Here is a 25,683-nt window from a genome sequence, read left to right on the forward strand (position 1 = left end):
TGATCCGCCTGCAGTTACCAGAAAGTGACTGGCTACCCCGGGAAACTCGAAACTCCATGAGCTGTATGGGGTTGATGACTTCCAAAACTCCTCATCCGGTCGAGGAATCAGGAACATGGACTGCTTAGGCACTTCAGAAAAACTTCAGGAACAGGAATCCTCAGCGTAGTTGATTAAAATGTTGGGCGCCTCATAGGGGCACATTATAATCCATTGGATGGACCTATGCATTGATGCTCTACTCTAAATGGCCCGATGAGGCAGCCGGACGCTGTGTTATGCTGTGAAACAGCGTCTTCATTTCTTTACATAATAATATGTAGTATATTTATAATATTATACAATTCGTATAAATAGGTAGGTATAATATAATTTCTTAAATTATGAAAATAAGTGGTTGATGAATAAAACTCAAGGCGGGCGCCCTAACGACGACAACGACTGAGAGATCAGCTCTTCGAACTCGAACTGATATCGGTGAATCGAAAATCTATCGCCTATCGTTATATTTTTTTGAACAGAGAAACCAGGTAGTGGGGGCGATTTTCAGACGTCCAGAAATCGTCCGTATTTCGTCCAGTAGAAGGACGTCCAACATCGGACGTCCGAAGGACGTACATATTTAGTCCACCGAAGGACGTTCATATTTATTCCACCCGAAGTACGTCCAACCTCGGACGTCCAAAGGACATCCATTTATAGTCCATAGACATTAGGACTAAAACTGGACCTATTTTGGGTACGTATATCTTCAACTTCAAAAAGATGCTCTCAAGATTCATCTGTATAGTACGGATACATTGATAAAAATTATATTTTTGCTTATTAGAATTACATAATTAGCAAACTTATGTTATCTTGGTAACTATACAGTGCTAGTCAAAAGTCCGTACCCCCCCTCGTATCTTTTGAACGGTTATACCTATAATAGTGAAATTTGGAGATAGGAAATAAACGGACGTAAGCTTCTTAACTAGTCATGACAGGTGACGTAATAGTGACAGATGACTTTACAGCGCCACTGTGACAGATAATTTTAAATGGGACCTTATGGCAAGTGACACCTCGTTTGAAAGGTATTGAAAATACCTATTCAGTCATACTAATATTGTTTAAGTTTAAGCTAATTTTGACGAATTAATGAAATAAATATAAAATTGTAGTTTCATTTAATTAATTCAAAATTCAAAATTCCGCCTATGATTACTTGTCAAAAAGGTTGACGTTGACGTAAAAACTACTAGAGAATCGAAAAACATCAACTTTTTTGACAAAAAAACCATAGGCGTACATTTGAATTTTTATTAATTAAATGCGAAGCTACAATATTATATTTATTTAATTTATTCACCAAAATCAAAATCAACTAAAACACAAAAAAATTAGTATGGCTGAGTAGGTATTTTGAATACCTTTCAAACGAGGTATCACTTGCCATAAGGTCCCATTTAAAATTATCGGTCACAGTGGCTCTGTAACGTCATCTGTCACTATTACGTCACCTGTCATAACTAGTTAAGAAGCTTACGTCAGTTAATTTCCTCCATCCAAATTTCACTATTATAGGTAAAACCGTTCAAAAGATAAGAGGGGAGGTACGGACTTTTGACTAGCACTGTATAAAACATTGTAACAAATAATTTACAAATAAGATTTTCACACTTTACAAAAAAAAAACAAAAACATGTTTTGGATATTAAACTGTACAATTTTGAATTAAATATGATTATCTCTTCGATTTCAACTATTTTATTAACATAATTAAGTTAATATTTTATTGAATTATTTTGATATTTGATCCCGTAATTCGTAGGTATAATATGTCCAATATGGACGATCAGAAAACGTTCGTATTTCGTCCAGTACGGACGTTCCAAAGGACGTTTATATTTTAGTCCACCGAAGGACGTACATGTTTAGTCCACCGAAGGACGTCCAACGCCGGACGTCCGAAGGACGTCCGTTTTTAGTCCATGGACGTTAGGACCAAAAATGGACCTATTTTGGACGTCCAGAGGACGTCGTGTGCTATTAGGGATATTTTAAGAACGAAGACATCGAAGAGAATCCAAAAATGTAAAAATATACAGGGTGTACCTTTAAAAAACGAAGTTAGAAGCAACTTCCGGTATAACCGGAAGTTGCAGAGATGAAAATATTTTCATTTAATAGATCATCCTTCAAAACCCCTGTATTCCAATTTTCATGATTCTGTTGCCTTTAGTTCTCGAGATATTTCTAATAGGCCCTTTATTTGCCTCACCCTGTATTATATATACCACCGACTATTTCACTAGACTGTTTTTAACTGATAAAACGGCATAGCAACGCATCGTTTTCTACTGACAAAACTCCTTAGCGACGTGATTTCTCAGCGACAAAATTATGACAGATCCGTCACGAAAGGGTCTGGTAATAACAAATAAATAAAGATTATATTTCGTTGATATGGTGCATTAATTGTCTCGTGAAATAGTCTTGTCGAATATCATTCGAGAGAAAATTATTTACCGGCAAAATTTTCTCCTGGTTTCATTCAAGCTCGTTGCCTTTTGGTAATTTTCGACTGACGTCTCGTGATTTAAGTCAAAATTTAATTCGCGAAAATTGCCAGGCAACAAACTTTCATACCAGTCGAAAATATTGCCGGCAAAATTTTCTCTCTTTGATATTATATACGATTATTTCATTCATAGGAGATTCTGACCAATAGAAAGCTACAGAAATCTGAATGAAATCGATAATTTTTGATAATCTCCCGTCGTTAAGTATATTACGTCAGATGCCCTTCGTTGCTACGAAAAAATACATTCAGTGACATTAATGACAATTAATGTTTTAAAAATTATACAGGTGATGACTTTCAATCGTCAAATATTTATAAAAACTGTGTGTTTAATGGTACTTACATAAATAAATTACAATAAAATTTTGGTTTTGAACAGTTTTATTCATGAAATAATCGCAACAAATTGCACTCGACCTCTGAAATTAATATAGAATTTTTGCTTTCGTGACACTTTGGCATAATTTCACTCGCCTTCGGCTCGTGAAATTAAAACTGTCAAAGTGTCACTCGGGAAAAATTCAATAATTTCAGAGCTCTTATGCAATTACTACTGATAATAAACAGGCCCGTTTCGCGATTCAAGTTTATATAGGCAACACAAATTACACGCCGCTAATATTCGGGTCAGGATCTAGAATCGAGTGACGATTGCTCATTTGCATTTGATCATTCATTTGAACTACTGTGTACTGTGGTAGGTGATCTGTAACTTAACAGTTGACGGTTCTCTGTGATCTGTGCTTCTATTTATTATTTATTTATATATCTATCCAACATCCAACGAACTGTCAAGTCAATTACTGAAACTGAAATTATTAATAAAAAAATATATGTACATATTATTTAATATTCATATTATTATTTCAATTTAATATGGATTGTAATGAAAATATTAAGGATTCTAGAAACCAAGAAATGTTAACATATAAAGATGAAGGAGATTCCCTAAAGAAATATAGAAATAAGCAAGTTAAATCTGAACTAGATGAATACCACTTTGAAAGCAGTTCTGGACAAGAGTCTGTATTAGATGAGTATTGTACAGATAATATTAAAATAGAAAACCATGTTGTAGAAGGTGTATCCAATGAAATTAAAATTGAAATAAAAAACGAACTGGAAGAGTATAGCATTGGTAGGAAACTAATTTCTCTTCTTCATTTTTAATTATCTTGTGTCATGAATGTGATATTTCACATTCCACTGAAATACTGAATAGAATATGACTTTAGGCTTATCTACACTGCCCGTCATAGAAAACAAGCACCCTAAAAAATGGGTCATTTTTGATGTCGCGTATCTCCTTAACCTCTTGTCCGATTTAAGTGATTTTTTGAATAATATGTTATAGTTATTCTTTGTCAATATCCTTGTAATAATATTTTTGCTAAACAGGTAAATTTTCATTGTATACCGGGTGTACGAATCAAACTGTGTTTTTTTCTCAAAGTTCGCAACACCCTGTGGAATGTTCTAGCCTTTATAAAATACAGAAATGAAATCCCTACTATAGCCTCAGGTTTTCTGAACATTCTGTTTTTTGATTCATTCTCTTATGTTGGATAATACAAAAGTTATGTACTTTAACAACTAGTCATGTTCTTCATCAGTATAGGTTGTTTGTAAATAAGTGCGACAAACTTTAAGGGGCAATTCTGCATGAAAGAATAATGACAGTTTGCTTTATAAACTTATGTCCACAAATTCTTTGTTTACGAGATACGGGATGTTAAATTTTTTTTACAAACGATTTATTTACGATTTATTTTATTGCCCTAAAACCGGTTGAGGTATGCAAATGAAATTTGGTAGGTTTTAAGAGATACTTATTGCGAATTTTTTGACTTGCAATCAAGAATTTTATATTTACTATTGGCGTGCATATGGGTAATATGACCGATCACATTACCCGTATGCACGCCAATGGTGAATATCAAATTCTTAATTGTATGTCAAAAAATGTGAAATAACTACGTCTTAAAACCCACCAAATTTGATTTGCATATCTCAACAGGTTTTAAAGCAATAAATAAATCATCAGTTTGTAAGAACAAATTCAACATCCCGTATCTCGCAAACAAAACATTTGCAGACATTATAAAGATTATAAAGCAAACTGCCATTATTTTTTAATGCAGAATTACCCCTTAATGTTTGTAGCACTTGTTTAGAAACACCCTGTACCGAAAAAGAACATGGCTAATTGTTAAAGTACCTAACTTTTGTATTATCCAACATAAGCGAATGAATCAAAAAACAAAATGTTGAGAAAACCTGAGGCTATAGTTGAGTTTTAATTTCAGTATTTTATAAATGCTAGGATATTCCACAGGGTGTTGCGAACTTTGAGAAAAAAACACAGTATGATTCGTACACCCGGTATACAATGAAAATTTAACTGTTTAGCAAAAATATTATTACAGAGATATTGACAAAGAACAAGGCTATAACATAGTCAAAAATCACTTAAATGATCGGACAATAGGTTTAGGAGATACGCTACCTCAAAAATTACCCATTTTTTAGGTTGCCTTTTTTCTATGGCAGTTTATATGGATTAAACTAATATTAAGGGAAACGGAACATAACGCAAAATTTTGAGGCATGTTAAAATTTTCAATGCGTTTTAAATGTATTCACTTTTTCGATTCCTGAGAAAACTAATAAGTATTTTTGGAAAATTTAAATGCAGAATGAAAGACTACTTTATTACCGAAGGCAGAAAGTCCATTAGAATACAGAAAAAGTTTCTTTTCAATGAAATATTTGCAATTGAAAATCACACCAAATTTTCTCTTTTTTGTTCAATGTTTTTTATTTTGAAAACAATATTGTATACTTTGTATACAATTAATTTGATGCCAATCACATAGTATGTATACAATGGGAGATCCACTAAATTATCATTTCCATCTACAATCACTCCACTCAATTTTTTCCGGCTTAATCCTATTTTATCGTGTCTCATACCAGTAAAAGAATTAAAAATTAAATTTTTTAAATAATAAATTTCTTACATGTAAACCAAGTAAATATAAAGTAACATAAAGCTTTAATTTATTTTGCTTAATAAAGTAACCAATATTTTTACCAATTTTATAACTAATAAGATAGTTATCGCTCACCCTAGCCTAGCTCAGATTCCCAAGGTGTATGTTCATCTTGTCCTTATCAAAAATATGAACAATAAAGATCTGAAGGAAGTGAAAATATAGTATGTCAATATGTCAAAGTGTGTAAATAATTTATTTCTTTAGCCGATTGCTCTACTACTCCCCTTTTTTTTGAAAAATGGCTTTGGCGGAGCCAATTAGGCAGACTTGTTTGTGGTTGATTGCAGATTCATAGTCATAAATGTCTTATTTCATAACATAAGTACATACTACAATATTATTTTTAGATACATAGGTACATTGTGTTGCTTTTTTTATTTTGTTTTTTTTTTAATTATTTTACTGTTTTTTTTAATATATATTTTAATTTGTGCTAAACACTTTTCTTTTTTTTTGTATTTTCTTTTTTATTTTTGTTTCATTTTTTATTTTTTTTTTGTTATGTATTATTTTACTATGTGTTTTTTATATATTTTTTTTCTTTTTTTTTTAATTTTTTCAAACCACATTAACAAATTATGCCTAGTTAGTAGGTATATATTACATTTACAACTTGTATTTACATAATTTAACATGTTTATAAATGAGATGAAGAATTTCCATCTCATTTGTAAATATTAAAGTATTAAGGTTTATTGGAAAAAAACATTTTAAATTTTTTAATTCCTTATAAAGGTCGTTTATATTATTTATTTGTAAATGACATTCTAATATGACATGTGTTAGATCTCCGATTTGGCCACAAGTACAATTAGGAGTATCTGACAAGCCGATTCTATGCATGTAAGATGACGTAAGAGCATGATTGATTCTCAGCCGATTAATGGTCTTTATAAAATGTCTATTATATTCTGTGTAAAACCATCTTCCTGAGAATATCCTAGGGTTACAATGAGCAAAATTTGAGCCAGTATTACATTCTCTGTAATACATTTGCCAATTATTTTTAAGTTTTTGTCTGCTAAAAGTATCGATATCTGAAGCTGGAATTAAATTTTTGTTTATTTTTTCTCCGATCATATAAGCTGATTTAGCAGAATTGTCAACTATTTCATTGCCTTTTATTCCAGAATGGCCCTTAATCCAAGCAATTGTTATATTTACTCCCAATTGTATAGTTTCAAACAGAGTTTTAAGAATATTCAATTCAATGTGGTTTATATGTTTGACTGTTTGAATGTTACTCAATCTGTCCACCACGCTTTTACTGTCAGTAAATATAACATAATTACTAGTTGGATTCAGTAGTACATACTGAACAGCAGACATTACTGCTATCATTTCTGCTGTGTATATTGAGCATTCAATAGGTAGGCTATATTGATGATGGTAATTTTTATTTTTGTGGAACACTGCTCAGCCAGTTCCATTTGCGTCTTTTGACCCATCAGTAAATATGTACTGAAAATTTGACCATTTCTCTTTAATAAGTATATCAAACATATTTGGGGGTAAATGTGAGTTTGAATAACATGTTTTAACCTTGTTAGAAAATAATGTTTTTGTCATTTCATTGTAGTAAGGCGGAATTTGGCTTTTATAGATAACGTCACTGTACTTTACCGTACTTAGGTAACTTTCTACCAAAGGTATAGATTTTTTAGTTCTCCAGTACCTATGAGTGAGGTCTAAAACTGATAGCTCATGTAGATCTTGAAGGTATTTACATTTTTTGGACAGAATTCGAGTTGTAAATTTATCACTGAGAAATTGGCGGCGTAAATGCAATGGAGGTTCCACTGCTTCATTTTCCATTATTTGGACTGGAGTGGATTTTAAATAACCTAGGCATAATCTCAAACATTTATTTTTTTGAATTTCAAGTTTATTTAGAAGTGTATTGGTCGCTGATCCAAATAAATGACAGCTCTGATCATGTTACGGTAAAACATCAAAGCGATATTTGGGTCTGCTCCCCAATTTGTTAGATAGATAGATAGATCTTTATTTAAATAGAAAAAACCTAATATACATACAATATAAAGAAAAGAAAGTACACTATAAATTTTTGATATGTTGTTTAAGCAATATTTTGAAATTATTGAGACTAGTACATTTTTTTACAGCTGCAGGTAACTGATTAAACTTAAGAAAGCTTTTAAAAAAGAGCGAATTCATCGTACTTTTATAAATAGTTCTAGGTATATATATGGCATCTAAACCTCTGGTATTATAAGAATGAATATCTTTGTTAAAAGAAATGAATTCTTGAAAATATTCAGGTGATAAGCCATTTACTATTTTGAAGACCAAAATCATGGTGAAATAAAACAATCTATTTTCAACAGAGAACCAGTTTAGGGTATTTAACATCGTCCTAATTGGAGTACGACGATTTGTTTTAAGAATTATTCTCATTCCACGGTTTTGTAATTTTTGTAGCATGTTAAGTTTATTAAGATTAAATAAATATAAGATTGATGAGCAATAGTCAAAATGAGGTTGAATAATTGTGTTATATACTGTAATTTTTGACTCCATTGACAAATTTTGAGATATTCTGCTTAGAAAGTATAGTTTTTTTGATATTTTTTTATGAACATACTCGAAATGACTGTCAAAATTCAGAATATTGTCAAGTTGGAATGCCAAATATTTAGCTGTTGTAACCACTTAATTTTTTTCATTATTAATATTTAAATTTATGTTCTCAGAATCGAGCAAGCTATATTTATGTTAAGTAGTGAAAACCATTGCATTTGTTTTTTTAACATTCAACTTAAGTTTATTAATTATCAAGTATTTGTTAACCATATCTAAAATAGTATTAATTTTTTGAATAGCTATATCAAAATTTTCATCACTACAACAGATTAGAGTATCATCGGCAAAAAGGTTAATAAACTCACAATTTACAAAAATATCGATATCGTTAATGTACAGAATAAATAAAAGAGGGCCTAATACACTGCCTTGAGGAATACCTGTATTACTATCCATTTCAGATGATAATTGATCTTTAAAACGTACTTTCTGTTTGCGATGTTCTAAATAATTTTCTAACCACTCAATTACTGCACCTCCTATACCATACTGTTTAAGTTTTGATATCAATATTGTCCTGTCGATTGTCTCAAAAGCTCTTTTTAAATCTAGAAATACACCGACTACGTACTTATTTTTATCTAAATTACTCTTTATGTGACATAATGTAACTTGTAATGCTGATTCACAAGAGAATTGTTTACGAAACCCTGATTGATTATTAATTAAAATTTTATTTTTTGTTACATGTTCCAATAATTGTTCATAAACAGCAATTTCTAATAGTTTTTCTATAGGAGGTAAAGTATTGATTGGACGAAATTCTTCAGCTTTTGTAGTATTAGGTATTTTTTGTATAGGGGTGATAGTACTTATTTTTAATACTTCAGGAATTTTACCCGTAGCAAGAGATGTATTAATTAAATTTAACATAACGTGCCCAATGGTTTCAAAAACTTCCTTTACCATTCTGCAATTTAACGTTTCGTGCAGTGAGAATTTATTATCCAAATTGCCAACAATTTTTCTCAAATCCTGTATGGAAAGCTCTTCAAATTTATCAAAATTTAAATATAGATTATTATTTACATTACACCATGTTTCAGAATTCTTAATACTTTGAACAATACCTTCAATGCTTTCAACAAAATACTCATTAAAACTGCATAGCTATTTCTAAGTTGTTTGTTAACCGTTTTGGGCCTGTAGCAGTTTCAAAAATTACAGAGTTTGGCATCTCTCGGCTATTATCATTGATTAATTTTTTTAAAGTTTTCCACATTTGTTTTGGATTGTTTCTATACCTGTCTATTTTGTTAAAATAGAATCGCTCTTTTTTAAGCTTTAACATATTTACTACCTCATTTCTATGTCTCTTAAAAACTAGCCATTTATGTTCTTTTTCAATAACGTCAATACATTTTTTTAAATCTTTATAAGCCCTGTCACGCTGTTTAATTTGTTTAAATGCCTCATAATCAAACCAAGGTAATTTAGATTGAAACTGACATGTTACAATTGGTATTATGCCATTGATTACATTTTCACAATTTTGCAAAATTTCCTGGTAAATGATATTAACATCAACAGAATCCAAATTAAAGTGACACATGATAAGACTAGTTTTGATTTTATCCAAGTTTTGATTACATAAATTTCTAAACTTGGATATATTACCATCAGATATATTATATTATAGAACTATTATTATTAGAGATATTTACTGAAATAACGGAATGATCAGTAATTTTTGGACAGTCGTGAACACAAGCACTTATATTATTTTGATTAGAAAGCACATAATCTACCAAAGTTTTGCTAGTGTTAGTAATACGAGTAGGATAACTAATACACTGTTGTATCCCATAAGCCGAAAACATTTTTTTTATTTTTTCCCCACAGAAATTACTAGCTAACAAGTCTATATTAAAATCACCAACTAATACACAACGATAGTTTGTAGTAAATGAAGCATCACATATTTCTTCCAAATCTTCAATGAATTGAGCATCAGAACTGGATGGTGAATGGTATAAACACCCCACCAAGTAGACCATGGATTTAAAATCAACTTTTATTACTTTGCACCAATAATTATTACGCAATTGAAATGTTTTAAAATTTGAGAAATCATAATGTTTGTTGATGTATAACATAACACCTCCAGTGTATCTACTCGTTGAGTCACAGCGAATATGGCAATAATTTTCAAGTTTCACCTCTATATCTTCAATATCTGATGTCGTCCTAGTCTCACTCAATAGAATTATTTTGGGGTTATAGCAAATTATGGATTCTTGAACTTGGTCTCTATTTTTAACTATGCTTTGGGCGTTGAGATAAATTATATCGGAGTTGAATGGTATATTAGGGTTTATAACGTGTTTTTTGAACGGATTTCGAATCGATAGTTGGTTTATTATTTATATATCTAATAGTTTTGGTAGTATCACCGTTATCGATCAAAGTCTGTAGTTTATTTTTAAATGTTTTAAAACACTCCTGTTGAGCCTTCGTTTGATCACCAAATATTCTGATGCTTGGAATAGAAATTAATTGTTTATTCTTAAGAACAAATTTGGCATCTTCTTTTGAGTTAAGAATAACTTTGAGCGGCCTACTCTTGCTTCCACTATATTTTCCCAAACGAAACACTTTTAAATTATTTTTGTCAATGTTAAAATTATTCAATATTTTCCCAATAGATGTTGCATCTTCAGAATCACGTTCTACTTGTGTTTTCATTTTTGATTCATTCACGTTACAGACTATTATGTTAGAAGCCCGACTCTGCCTCTCAATCATCTCACATATTATTTCTTCTTTATCTTCCCTAGTGTCAGGGTCATTAATGCCAACAGAATCTGATATATTTTTTAAATGTTTGATTTCTAGCTCCATATGATCAATTTTCGCAAGCAATTTAGGGATAAGCTTTATCCCATTCTGACAATCCTCACAATAAAATTTAAGTGATCGCTTACCTTTGAGATCCATAACTTGTAGTTCTCTGGCATTCAGTCCGGAACACTCCCTATGTGTCGTCCTGGTGCAGCTATCACAGTTTATTGTAACATCTCCATTTGAATTATTACAAATAACACATTCCATTGTAAACTTTCACAGTAAGTACCCGTACTAATGATGTTTTAAATTTTAACGATCACTTTTTACTATCTTATCGAAAAAGTATTAATACCTTTTTATTTGCAAACGATTCGCACTTTACACATAAATTATGCAGAAACCAATAGGATTTTTTTTAAAAATAACTAGATGTATGTATATATTCACTTGTATAGATGATACAACCCAAAAATCAAAATTTTTAATGCACTAATTCCCTATAAACTTAATTTTATTAAGGAAGCAATGTAAAATACGTGTGTACATTCGGATCGATGTTAATGAATATGTTTTACAGAAAGCTCTTAAAATATTTACTGAGTTTTCTGATTTTTTAACAATATGATGAATGTGATCTTTCCATGACAATTTCCTGTCTAGATAGGTACCAAGATACTTAACACAGCTTTTAATAGGAAAATTAAATTTACCAACATTAAGATTGCCTTGTGGAACTCTATGCTTTTTTGTAAAGTAACACACCTCAGTTTTTGTGTCAGAAATTGATAATCCTACTTCTCCATAGCACTGATTTACGATTTCTAATGCGACTTTTAAATTATCCTCACATCTACTTAACAATTTGCCTTCTGTATATAAAACAACATCATCAGCATATTGAAGAATTTTTGTATGGTTAGGTATACTAACTTCAAGATCTATGTTGTACAAGATGTATAAAATAGGGCTTAAAATACTCCCCTGTGGCAATCCAATATTAGTTAGTCGAGGATATGAAAATTCATCATTATTAATTTTTAAATAAGTTAATCTGTTGGAATATAAAGATTTTAAAAAGAGAGCAAATGAACTAAGGATTCCAATATACAACATTTTTTTGTAAAGAATGTCTAAATTAACATTATCAAAAGCAGCGGAAATGTCAAGGAACGCAGCTGCTGTAGACTTATTTCTTGTAAAGTTAAGCTGAATTGACGTAACTAGAGCTGCAGTTGCATCTTGAGTGGACCTAGACTTGCGAAAACCATACTGGGATCTTGGAAGTATACCATCGTGTTCTAACCAATGTTCAAATCTATTTTTTAATTATTCTTTCGAATGTTTTTAAAAGACATGAAGACAAGGAGATAGGTCAGTAAGAACTTGGATCACGGTCTGGTTTTCCAGGTTTTTTAATAGGAATTATCAGGTATTCTTTCCAACTGTTTGGTACTGGTATCTTATTTGTCCAAATATTGTTGAAAATGTTTAGTAGTGAAATTTTATGTTCAATCGGTGTTGTAAAACAGCGAATATGACACATTGTCTATACCTGGAGAAGTATTATTTCTTTGTTCAAGGGCTCGATGCAATTCCCATAGATGAAAATTTTCGTCAAAATTGTGGTTTTGTCTGGATACTGTTTGAATATGATCTTATAGGGTGTCGTCATTTGGAACCCATGCCGGAGCAATTTTTCTGTGGAAATCTTGCAACCATGTACTACTCTGCTGTCCTTAGCCAAAACACTGTATCTACAGAGACATCACATTTGAGAAAAATCGATTTCGTATACATTTACACAAGATACGGCATAAGATGCTGTGTGTTTAATGTGTTTTGGCTTAACTTACGTCATTTTTAGTAAGCAAATAAGATAGATATGCTCATTTGGGTTAGAAATAAGTAAAAATTTAAATTTTTTTCAGATTTTTGCAGATACAGTGTTTTTACTAAGCACGGCAGTACTGAGGTCAGTCAGCTGTCTGTACTAGGCCAAAATGGATAATGATAATTATATACCATGATATAAGTTTTATGTGTTTGTGTAACATGTTTGGGGTTGTACGAAGGAAAAAGTGCTTAGCAGTTTTAATGAAAATTTATATTTATACTCTTAAGATGCTCATGCTTATCTCAGTGTAGAGGTACTTTTTACTAATTGACCATTATCTCTGATGATGACGTCTATGTTGAAAGCGCTCAGCTAAAGAAAGAAATTATTTACACACATTGACATACTATATTTTCAAGTGTGTACAAACTTATCAGTCTTTCAACTAATAAAGATCTGGATTGAAAGTAAACAAAACAATATTTTAACTAATTCTGTTTATTGGCCAATAAAGATATAATAAAATATGACTTATTAAATTCAATAACATATAATATTCAAAATTCTTGACAAAATTAACAATTCTTGGATTATACTTGCTGTTTGCGTTTAATGTCCTCTCTCAAAGATGCTTAGATATGAACCTGGATATTTATTCCTGTTTCATCGACTTCGAAAAAGCGTTCGACAGGGTCCGACATGAAAAACTAATAGAATTATTGAAAAACAGAGATATAGACAGACGAGATTTATGAATTATCATAAATCTGTATTGCAATCAAAAGGCCAATATAAAGATAGAATAACAAGAATCCGAGAATATTGATATAAAGAGAGGGGTAAGACAGTGTTGTGTTCTGTCGCCGCTACTGTTTAACCTATACAGTGAAGCCATATTTCAGGAAGCGGTAGTGGAGCTAAGTGATGGAATTTCTATAAACGGAAGAATAGTAAATAACTTAAGATTCGCTGATGACACCGATCCGATATAATGGCAGACACCCTGGAATCGCTACAAGAATTGCTAAATAGAATTAACGATTATTGCATTCGATACGGACTAAAAGTAAACAAGAAAAAAACTAAATTTATGATCGTCTCAAAAACAGAACATGGAAATAAAAGGTTAATGACTGCGTTCACCAGATGAAAACACGTTCACAAATGTTTGCGCTTTGATTCTAAACTTGTTGACAGCGAGCTGAACGGTTGGTTGTTTAGGTTAAAATTTGACAGTTTGCTTGCTTGGTTTGAAGGTAACCTAAAATAAATTTTCCCAATAAATACGTTTTTGAATTTATTTTTTTTATTAAAGGAAAAAAGAAAATTTATTTAATAGATAATAACGTAGCAGAATGTCTTCAGTAGCCTTTATTTTATATATAAAACCCTTATCAATATATTCTACAATATATACAATTTAAATTCCCGCCATATTTTTTCAATATTCAACACGTTTGCAAAGTTCAACTTAAATATCTTATGTTTGCAAAAATGGCGACCGCTTTCCAAACATGTTTGACGTTAGCAAGTCGTTCAGAACCATAAAGCGCAAACTGATTGCCAACGTTTGCATCTGGTGAACGCGCCCAATGATAGAACAAACCCAAATAGAAAAAGTAAAGACATACAAATATCTGGGAACCTGGGTCGATGACAAAAATGACCAAAGCAAAGAAATTAAAGTCAGAATTGAAACTGCAAGGCAAGCATTTATAAAAATGAAGACACTGCTTACAAACAAAGATCTTCAGTTGCCTCTCAGATTGAGGGCTCTAAGCGGAATGGAAGCTTGGACATTGAAGAGACAACACATAAGAAGAATAGAAGCGTTCGAAATGTGGTGTTACAGAAGAATATTGAAAATTCAGTGGGTTCAAAGGATTACCAATGTTGAAGTGCTACGACGTTTAAATAAGGAGTTAGAAATTATGAAGAGTATAAAAACTAGAAAACTGGAATATTTGGGTCACATTATCAGAGGAGAAAAATACGAGTTGCTGAGAATTATTATGCAAGGAAGGATCCAAGGAAGAAGAAGCATAGGAAGAAGACGCATCTTCTGGCTGAGGAACCTTAGAGAATGGTTTAACTGTAGTTCATTACAACTGTTCAGAGCAGCAGCCAACAAAGTGACCATAGCTATTATGATATCCAACCTCCGATAGGAGAGGGAACTTTAAGAAGAAGAAGGATTATACTTATGGCTTTTGGTATTGGATCGATGGTAACTCCTTGGTGTTGAATGGTACAGCTGTTGACTAGTTGTAGACCTAGGCAGATGTTGTGGCCTCAGGTCCCTGCAGCTAGAGATATTGGGTGTTGCTACAGTTGGTAGTTGTGGCTGTCTGGATGCATCCTGTTGTCTTGGCCTTAAAGTGGCATCACCGGTGATGTATGAAGCTGGAGGCTCCCGAAGGAAGAAAGATTGATTTTATTTCCCAAAAACAGGACAAGCCATATTATGTTAGTTTGACATCAAGAAGAAAACCAAAATGTGTCCTGCCATTCTTCAAGAAATAATCAGAAAGAGTAGCAGATGACAAGAATAAATTAAATGGAATTATTATTGATTATTACTAGTTAAAATTATTTATGATTTACACGTGCATATAATAGGTTTGTTCTAGCAAACAGTCAAACTAGTCAGAAACCGTCAGCAAACAGTTGGTCAGTGAGAGAACATAATACAATCACCAGTGCTATCCCCTCTACTCGCGCTGGTCCTCTATTCGCTGATGGTTTCAAACCGTTTGAAACTGATGCTAGAACAAGCCTATTATGTAAGTTAAAAAGAAATATTTAAAACTGACCATGCTTTTAGAACATGGAGGTTGAGTATAGAAAAAAATGTTTATAAAAACTATTAATGTAAACATGTAATGAATAAGATTCTTACCCCAAGAGAAGATTCTGTTTGAAATTAAAATAGCTGTTATCAGCCTACAATTGGCTTTTATAATTTTACCACCACCATAGTTTGTGTGGCCGAAAGGGGAATGAGGTTGTCACTGTCATGTCAGCGAAATATACAAACCAGGACATAAAAGATAAATGTCTTTGATAGAATGAGATGTTGTTCTGAAGCTATTTCCTTGTGGCATTTTTATGATTAATTATTTATATGGGAAATAAGCCACAATTAAAATGAAAAAATAATTTTTTTTAATAATAATAATAACATGCTATAATTTTTTTGTGACGGATATTCTTGAGTTGGGGTTGATTTCATGTAATCGAATGAACTATCTTTCAGTAAGTCGTCCCAGGAACGCAACTCATAAATATTGGCAATATCATTTTAAAGTCTTCTACTTTAAAATGTATAATATATATCTGAATTGCCAATATAAATGAGTCAGATTAAATAAATTATTAGAAGAATTTTTTAGTTACCAACAACATTTTTATTTATTTTAGTAATATTTTGTATTTTGACAACGGCACCCGATTTGGGCGTCGAAACGTTAATAAAATTATTTTTTCATTTTAATTGTGGCTTATTTCCCATATAAATAATTAATCATAGAATGAGATGTTAGAAATGAGAATTACCTATAGAACGGGCGCCAAACAAGTTTTTAATGAGAAAACAATTTAAAACAAATACGGAGAATTATTATTAATGAATTATTAAAGAAAATAAAATAATTATTTAAAAATAAAATAGCAAAGATGTGACGTTTGTAACGTTACAATTTTCTTTGAAGTTTAATATACAGGGTGAGTCATGAGGAACTGTACATACTCCTACCTCGTATAGAGACCCCTATGGGGAATAACAAATGACCATTAAAAAGTGTCTGCTCCCATTGTTTAATAATATACAGGGCGAGTTTCGCATTTTGACAGAAACTTGCCTACACTATTACCACCTAATCAACTGATTTAGTCAAACTAGAAAAAAATCAGGTCCGGCTTTAAAAAATTAGTTCATTTTGGTCTTAGAAAAAATTTCACCCTGTATACGCTTTTTGAAAACTCTAATATGAATTTTACAAATTAGACAAATAGGCAATTAAAATGGCTTATTTATTTTTTCCCCACACGATTACTTAATTTTTTATAAAAGAATCAAATTTGAGTATGAATTAAAAGTTTGATAAAGTAAACCATAGATTTAAAAAAATTAACTTTTACTACAAAAATTAATTTTTTTTAAACAAATATTTAATTTATGTTACCACTCAATCAACTGATTTATTCAAACTAGAAAATAATCAGGTCCGGCTTTAAAAAATTAGTTCGTTTGGGTCTTAGAAAAAATTTCACCCTGTATACACTTTTTGAAAACTCTAATATGAATTTTACAAATTAGACAAATAGGCAATTAAAATGGCATATTTATTTTTTTCCCCACACGATTACTTAATTTTTTATTAAAAAATAAAATTTGTCAAAATCGCAATTTTACCATAAAAATAAAAAAAATTAAACAACGTTTTTCTTAAAATTAAAAGTTTCACCATTTTTTTTTTTCTATAACACGTCTAGATCTAAAACTCCCCATACACTTCTCTTTGGACTCTATAGTTTAACATAGACGTGATCAAATAGATAAATTTAAAAAAATTTCACTTAATTTTTGCGATTTAACTTTGCAATCCACGAATCTACACCTTTTATTTTTAAAAATTCATAACTTTTAAGAGAAGAAGACTGAAAGTCTACAACAATTTTCATAGTCTTCACAATGGTAAGAGATATGTGCTGTAAAAATTTCAGAAAAAAATATTAAAATGGAACAGAGTTGTAACGAGTTACCGTGATTTCATTTTTTTTTTTTTTCATTTTTAGGTTAAAATTCCGATTTTGACAAATTTGATTTTTTAATAAAAAATTAAGTAATCGTGTGGGGAAAAAATAAATATGCCATTTTAATTGCTTATTTGTCTAATTTGTAAAATTCATATTAGAGTTTTCAAAAAGCGTATACAGGGTGAAATTTTTTCTAAGACCAAAACGAACTAATTTTTTAAATCCGGGCCTGATTTTTTTTTCTAGTTTGAATAAATCAGTTGATTGGGAGGTAACATAAATTAAATATTTGTTAAAAAAAAATAATTTTTGTAATAAAAGTTAATTTTTTTAAATCTATATCTTTACCAAACTTTTTATAATTATTCATAGTGAAATTTGATTTTTTTTATAAAAAATTAAGTAATCGTGTGGGGAAAAAATAAATATGCCATTTTAATTGCCTATTTGTCTAATTTGTAAAATTCATATTAGAGTTTTCAAAAAGCTTATACAGGGTGAAATTTTTTCTAAGACCCAAACGAACTAATTTTTTAAAGCCGGACCTGATTTTTTTCTAGTTTAAATAAATCAGTTGATTGGGTAGTAACATAAATTAAATATTTGTTAAAAAAAATAAATTTTTGTAATAAAAGTTATTTCTTTTAAATCTATGGTTCACTTTACCAAACTTTTAATTCATAGTCAAATTTGATTTTTTTATAAAAAATTAAGTAATCGTGTGGGGAAAAAATAAATATGCCATTTTAATTGTCTATTTGTCTAATTTGTAAAATTCATATTAGAGTTTTCAAAAAGCGTATACGGGGTGAGATTTTTTAATAAAAAATTAAGTAATCGTGTGGGGAAAAAAATAAATATGCCATTTTAATTGCTTATTTATCTAATTTGTAAAATTCATATTAGAGTTTTCAAAAAGCGTATACAGGGTGAAATTTTTTCTAAGACCAAAACGAACTAATTTTTTAAATCCGGGCCTGATTTTTTTTCTAGTTTGAATAAATCAGTTGATTGGGTGGTAACATAAATTAAATATTTCTTAAAAAAAAATAATTTTTGTAATAAAAGTTAATTTTTTTAAATCTATGGTTCACCTTACCAAACTTTTTATAATTATTCATAGTGAAATTTGATTTTTTTTATAAAAAATTAAGTAATCGTGTGGGGAAAAAATAAATATGCCATTTTAATTGCCTATTTGTCTAATTTGTAAAATTCATATTAGAGTTTTCAAAAAGCTTATACAGGGTGAAATTTTTTCTAAGACCCAAACGAACTAATTTTTTAAAGCCGGACCTGATTTTTTTCTAGTTTAAATAAATCAGTTGATTGGGTGGTAACATAAATTAAATATTTGTTTAAAAAAAATTAATTTTTGTAATAAAAGTTATTTCTTTTAAATCTATGGTTCACTTTATTTACCAAACTTTTAATTCATAGTCAAATTTGATTTTTTTATAAAAAATTAAGTAATCGTGTGGGAAAAAAATAAATATGCCATTTTAATTGTCTATTTGTCTAATTTGTAAAATTCATATTAGAGTTTTCAAAAAGCGTATACGGGGTGAAATTTTTTCAAAGACCCAAACGAGCTAATGTTTTAAAGCCGGACCTGATTTTTTTCTAGTTTGACTAAATCAGTTGATTGGGTGATAATATAATAAAAGTGTAACGATTGACCAAAATAAGAGACACATCGATCTGACCGTTCAAAAATTATGACGAATACAAATTTCTGTCAAAATGCGAAACTCGCCCTGTATATTATTAAACAATGGTAGCAGACACTTTTTAAAGGTCATTTGTTATTCCCCATAGGAGCCTCTATACGAGGTAGGAGTATGTACAGTTCATCATGACTCACCCTGTATTGTTCATTGTTATTATGATGTTAGATGTAAACATTTTGTTAAAATTTTCCTATTCCTTTATTTATTTCTTCTTTTTATTTTTGTTTTGTTATATATTTTTTTTATTTACAATTTGCTTCAACCACAAAAGGTTATTAGCATTGAACTGTATTGACATCAAATTACAAAGTTTATATTAAATTTGGTTAATGAGTCCTATAGTACGTAAAAAATTGAGAGTCTTAGATGAATTGAATGGGTGATTGGAAAAAGGATAAGCCGCTAAAAGGAGGCCGGCAATTTTATCGTTTTTGCGCTCAGCGGATATTGGGACCGTGCAAGTTCGGCAAAGCGACACCTATTTCTACGCTCTGGAACTTTATTCGCACTTTTAATTATACTGGCCAATTATATTAGTCCTGGTTACTAAGAAGAAAAAATAAGATTCAGGTTATGTTATTAAAACGTAAACAATTGTATGTAGTAAATAAAATTAGTTATTAAAATGCAGTACTGCAAGCAAAATACAATTGATTAAATTTACCTTTATATATTAATTGCATATCATATCATTATTGTGGAGCAACATATAATTTTTCTTCTTCAATGACAGTAGATATAAAATGTACGTCAAATTTACAATTTCAATTGACAATATGAATTATTTAAGAAAGTTGCAATATTTCTCCGCTATTCGCGCACGATCGTTTCTCAATTCCCTTTGAAGTACTTGCACACCGCGAATAAGACATAAATATTCATACAATGGCTATCTCATTTGGCCAAGTTAGGTAGCCATTCTCTTAATGTTTGTATCTTAGTGTAATTCGCCAAATTTTTGAAATGTTATCCTTTTTCCAATCACCCATTCAATTATTTTCACTTAAACAATCTTTAAATGTATTTGGTATCTGGTGTTGTTGTCATTCTAGAACGTAGAGGGGCAGTCTATTATTATATGTTGCACTGTTAGTGCTATCACACACATAACACATCGGAGGAGCTTCCTTCTTTAATAAAAAGTCGTGGGTGATCTCCGTATGACCAAGTCGCAATTTGGACATGATCACTTGGTCCCTTCTCTTAGTAGGATGTTTCGACGGCAATACACTTTGTTTGACTGTTCTTAATGTAGAGTTTGATTTGTTCCAATTTGTTTGCCATTTTGTCATGATTTTGTTCTTAAAATATTGCTTTAGATCAGTATGGACGCAAGTAGTTATGATGTCTGATAAATTCTCACTTGCATTTTTTGCTAATATGTCAGCTTTATCAATTCCACTTATCTCACAATGTGAAGGTGCCCAGAGGAACTGAACTAAGCTTTGATTTTGTTGGCATATCAAGAGTTACGCCTTAATTAAAAACTGGATGGGATGTTTGGGGTATACTTGCTTTAAGGCTGTTAATGCACTAAGCACTAAGGGAATCGCTATGATTATTGAGAATTTGATGTCATGTGTGTTAACAAACGTTAATGACTGGAGGATAGTAAAAAGTTCAGCTGAGAATATGGAGATTTGGGGAGGGAGTTGGTAGGAACTGTTATAGTTATCTGTTGTGAAAGCCGCTCCTACTCCATTTGCAGATCTGGATGCATCGGTAAAAATATGGATGTGATCATTAAAACCATTTAATATTTCTAGTAATTTCTGATTGAAGATTTTTGCTGGTGTGTCACATTTCTTGAATGCAGATAGGTTTGTATTACAATCAGGGATAGTAATTGTCCATAGTAGCATGTGTTCGCTGACTTTAAAAATATTGTAAGTGGGTGGAATTATTGTGTCTAAGCTTTGTAACGTTGCTCTCATTCGATGATAAAACGGAGGATCCAATCTTTTGCGCCACTATTAAATGTCGATGGAAATCTATCTGTAAATGTGTTTTTATAAACAGGTATCTGTGGGTTAGTTGATACTCTTGAGGCATACATGAGGCTAAGGTATTCTCTCATGAGTTGAAGGGATGGTTCGCCTGATTCAACATACATACCTTCAACTGAGCTTGTGTAGTGTGTTTCCAGTGCAATTCTAATTGCTGAATTATGAACTGTATTCACTTTCAACAGTGAACTTTTGGCTGAGTTGTAGGCAACAGCAGCATAATCTAGTTTTGAACGAATTAGGGTTTTGTATACAGTCATGAGAGTTTGGAAGTCGGCACCCCATTGTTTATGAAAGATACTTTTCATTAAGTTGAGGCCGTTTTGAACTGACAGACGGAGTGAGTGGATGTGGTCTTGCCAAGATAGTCGGTTATCCAGTTACTCCCAAGAAGCCAATCGATTCTGAATACTTTGTTGGTAAATTCTTTAGGTAGACAAAAACTAAGTTTTCAATAAAAAAAACGGTAAGTTTTCAATCTAATAGCACATTCTCTCTCTCTCTCTCTCTCTCTCTCTCTCTCTCTCTCTTTCTCTCTCTCTCTCTCTTGTCGTTTCCCCATTACTGAGGATCGTGATTTCTTCCAATATTCCTAACAATGTTTCTCCATTGGTCTCTATCTTCAGCTGCTCTAAAAGCTTCGCAGAATGAGTTTCCAGCTGAATGAATGCTTTATTTGGTCAGACCATCTAGTTGGTGATCGTCCTCTTGATCTTCTCCCTGGAACGTTTCCAGAAACAATCTCTCTAAACTGTCGTCACCTCTGCGAACCACGTGTCCAAAGAATTGCAGAATTCGTTGCAGACATATTGTGGACAGCCTTTTTATGCCCACATAAAACAACATCCAAAAATGTTACTCTACATCCTATCAGATTGAAAACAATGGAAAACTTTCTCTGGTTACACCTCCGAGGCTTCTAAAATGTGCAAGCCATAACGGATGCTGAGACTAAAGAAGATGAGGGAATTTTAAAATTTATAATTCACATCCCATCTGCTAAGCGCGGTAAAATTCCAACGAGAATGCACTTCGTACTCCAATCATGGTAAACATGTAAATCAAAAATGAATAACCATTTTCAATTTTGTTGCAACAGGAAACTACAGCCGCATCATATTCTAGTTCAATCAGAGAGTGTAGTTATTGACATGACTTATTAGTCTCTCATCAGGAGGCACATATGCTGCTCTCTCTGATCCAACTAGGAAAAACCCCGGCGTGCAGTCACGGATTGTAACGAACGAAATGGCAGGGATGCCCTAGCGGCAACTGCTAGCAAAAAACTAAGTTTTCAATCTAATAGCACATAAAACAACATCAAAAAATGTTACTCTACATCCTACCAGATTGAAAACAATGGAAACCTTCTCTGGTTACACCTCTGAGGCTTCTAAAATTTGCAAGCCATAACGGATGCTGAGACTAAAGAAGATAAGGGAATTTTACAATTTATAATTCACGTCCCAATCACGTCTTTAGGTAGAGTTTCGATGGAATTATGTGTTTCTTTGGAGTTTTACTGAAGATAATTGCTTTCGTTTTAGTGGGTGAAAATTCTTTGGCCAGTAGTATTCGACCAGTTCTCTAGTTTGTAAATGGCTTGCTGTATATGGGTCGTCATTGTTGATATATTTTTATCACGACATAATATAACAATATCATCAGCAAATAGACGGGCTTTGATTAATGGGCTAAGTGACTTAGCGATGTCATTGATGACAATAAGGAAAAGTACAACACTAAGAGTAGACCCTTGAGGAATACCGTTTAATTGGATTTTGGAGTCTGAAAGAAAGTTGTCTATTCGAACTTTGAAGTTTCGCCTACCTATATAAAAAATTATTAATAAATTTGATAATATGTATTTCCTTTAATCGACCAACTTGACAGAATTCTTAGGATATCTAATCTCCAAATTGTATCGTATGCACGCATTATATCAAAAAATATAGCCAAACATTCTTGACCACATCCAAATGACTCGTGAATTACAGACTCAATATCCACTAGGTTGTCTAATGTAGATCTGGACTTTCTAAATCCACTTTGTATAGGGCTAAGTAGCTGTCGATCTTGTAGGTATATATTTTTCTTCTAGTAAAAAACAAATTCTTATATTTTATTTTTTCTTTTAGGTGTTCCACACGATATTACAATGGAAGTTACAAGTACCAAACCATTAAATGCTCCCAAAGCATATTTGAAAACTTATACCGGCGAAAGACTGTATAAATGTAAAATTTGTTGTAAGCTATTTATTGTAAAAAGTAGTTTAAAGGATCATATGAGAGTTCACACTGGTGAAAAACCTTATAAATGTAAAATTTGTAGTAAGCAGTTTAGTCACATAAGCAATTTAAATAAGCATATGAAGATTCACATTAGTGAAAAACCTTATAAATGTGAAATTTGTATTAAGCAGTTTAGTTACCTTAGTAGTTTAAATGAGCATATGAGAGTTCACACTGGTGAAAAACCTTATAAATGCAAAATTTGTAATAAGCATTTTAATCACCGAAGTCACTTAAATGCGCATATGAAAATTCACACGGGTGAAAAACCTTATACGTGTGAAATTTGTAGTAAGCTGTTTAGTAAAAATAGTAGTTTAAAGGTGCATATGAGAATTCACACAGGTGAAAGGCCTTATAAATGTGAAATTTGTGGTAAGCAGTTTAGTCGCCAAAGTGCTTTAGATCATCATATGAGAGTTCACACGGGTGAAAAACCTTATAAATGTGAAATTTGTGTTAAGCAGTTTACTATAAAAAGTAGTTTAAATGAGCATATGAGACTTCACACTGGTGAAAGTTGTTATAAATGTGAAAATTGTGGTAAGCTGTTTAGTTACCTAAGTACTTTTAATGAACATATGAAAGTTCACACTGGTGAAAAACCTTATAAATGTGAAATTTGTAATAAGCTGTTTAGTCGTTCACATAATTTAAATAAGCATATGAAAATTCACAGTGGCGAAAAGCCTTATGAATGTGAAATTTGTAGTAAGCAGTTTACTATAAAAGGTAGTTTAAGTGAGCATATGAGAGTTCACACTGGTGAAAAACCTTATAACTGTGAAATTTGTAGTAAGCAGTTTAGTTACCTAAATAATTTAAAAGAGCATATGACTGTTCACACTGGTGAACTTTATAAATGTGCAAATTGTAGTAAGCAGTTTAGTCGCAAAAGTGTTTTATATAGGCATATGAAACTTCACAGTGGTGAAAAGAGTCATAAATGTGAAATTTGTAGTAAGCAGTATAGTGACATAAGTAAATTAAATAAGCATATGAAAATTCACATTTGTTTTGAAAAACCTTATAAATGTGAAATTTGTAGGAAGCATTTTAGTTACCTAAGTATTTTAAATGAGCATATGAGAGTTCACACTGGTGAAAAACCTTATAAATGTGAAATTTGTAGTAAGCAGTTTAGTCGCAAAAGTGGTTTAGATAGGCATATGAAAGTTCACAGCGGTAAAAAAACTTTATGAATGTGAAGTGTGTAGTAAGCAGTGTGCTCCACTACCTAATTTAAAGTATGATATGAAATTTGTAGTAAGCAGTTTATTCAAGATTTAAGGGATCATATTAGAGTTCACACTGGTGAAAAACCTTAAGGCGGTGCACTGTGGTTCCAAATGCCGAAAACGTGGTCATGAACGTTTAAAAGCGTATATTGTTTATACACTTCGGAAATACTTTCGTAGTTAAGGGTTTTTGGCATCGTTGATTACGAATCTGATATTATTTTTTTTGTGAAAAACAAAATGGCGGAAAGAAATTGAAAATATCAATCAAAACACAAACTTTTTTGTCAAATTTTGTAGTTTAAGGTCGCCGATTACAAAATTTTATTTTAAACGCATATTTGTTTAAAATTTTATATTATAAGGGACTTTTGAAATTACTGATTACAAATACATTTTCTTTATGAAGTACAATATTCAGAACCTATTACTTATGTACAACCGCCCATACATACTCAACATTCGTCAGAATCATGTAATATGCGGCATTTCCCACTTTTGTATTCAAACAACTGCCAGCAATGCATAGGCAGCTAAACCAAAGTAATTCTGTATCTTCTTACTATATATTTTAAGATTAATAAACATTAGTCGCAGAATTTTGTACTTATTGAATGTATCTTTACAAAATTTTGATTATTTCAAGTATATTTTCTCACTGTTTATGCATTAACAAATTTAAGGCATTTATTAACGTCGTCTACACTCTTGCCGAAGTCGATCGAGGTTCAACAAGTACGAGAGTGTAGACGGCCACCTTGTGCAACTTTGCCTCGCTTCGTTCTACTTCCGTTCTCTGTCGGTCTCGCG

General features: G+C 31.3%; 1 protein-coding gene across 1 annotated transcript; it reads left to right on the forward strand.

The window, feature by feature from the left end:
• Positions 1-3,031: 3,031 nt before the first annotated feature.
• On the forward strand, positions 3,032-25,188 carry LOC126892345 (zinc finger protein 724-like). The gene is made up of 2 exons (XM_050661868.1): positions 3,032-3,704; positions 23,480-25,188. The coding sequence occupies exons 1-2, from the start codon at positions 3,443-3,445 to the stop codon at positions 24,835-24,837; spliced, it is 1,620 nt and encodes a 539-aa protein (XP_050517825.1). The 5' UTR covers positions 3,032-3,442; the 3' UTR covers positions 24,838-25,188.
• The last annotated feature ends 495 nt before the right edge of the window (positions 25,189-25,683 follow it).

This window comes from Diabrotica virgifera, chromosome 9, assembly GCF_917563875.1.
Source record: "Diabrotica virgifera virgifera chromosome 9, PGI_DIABVI_V3a".
Taxonomy (NCBI): Eukaryota; Metazoa; Arthropoda; class Insecta; order Coleoptera; family Chrysomelidae; genus Diabrotica; species Diabrotica virgifera.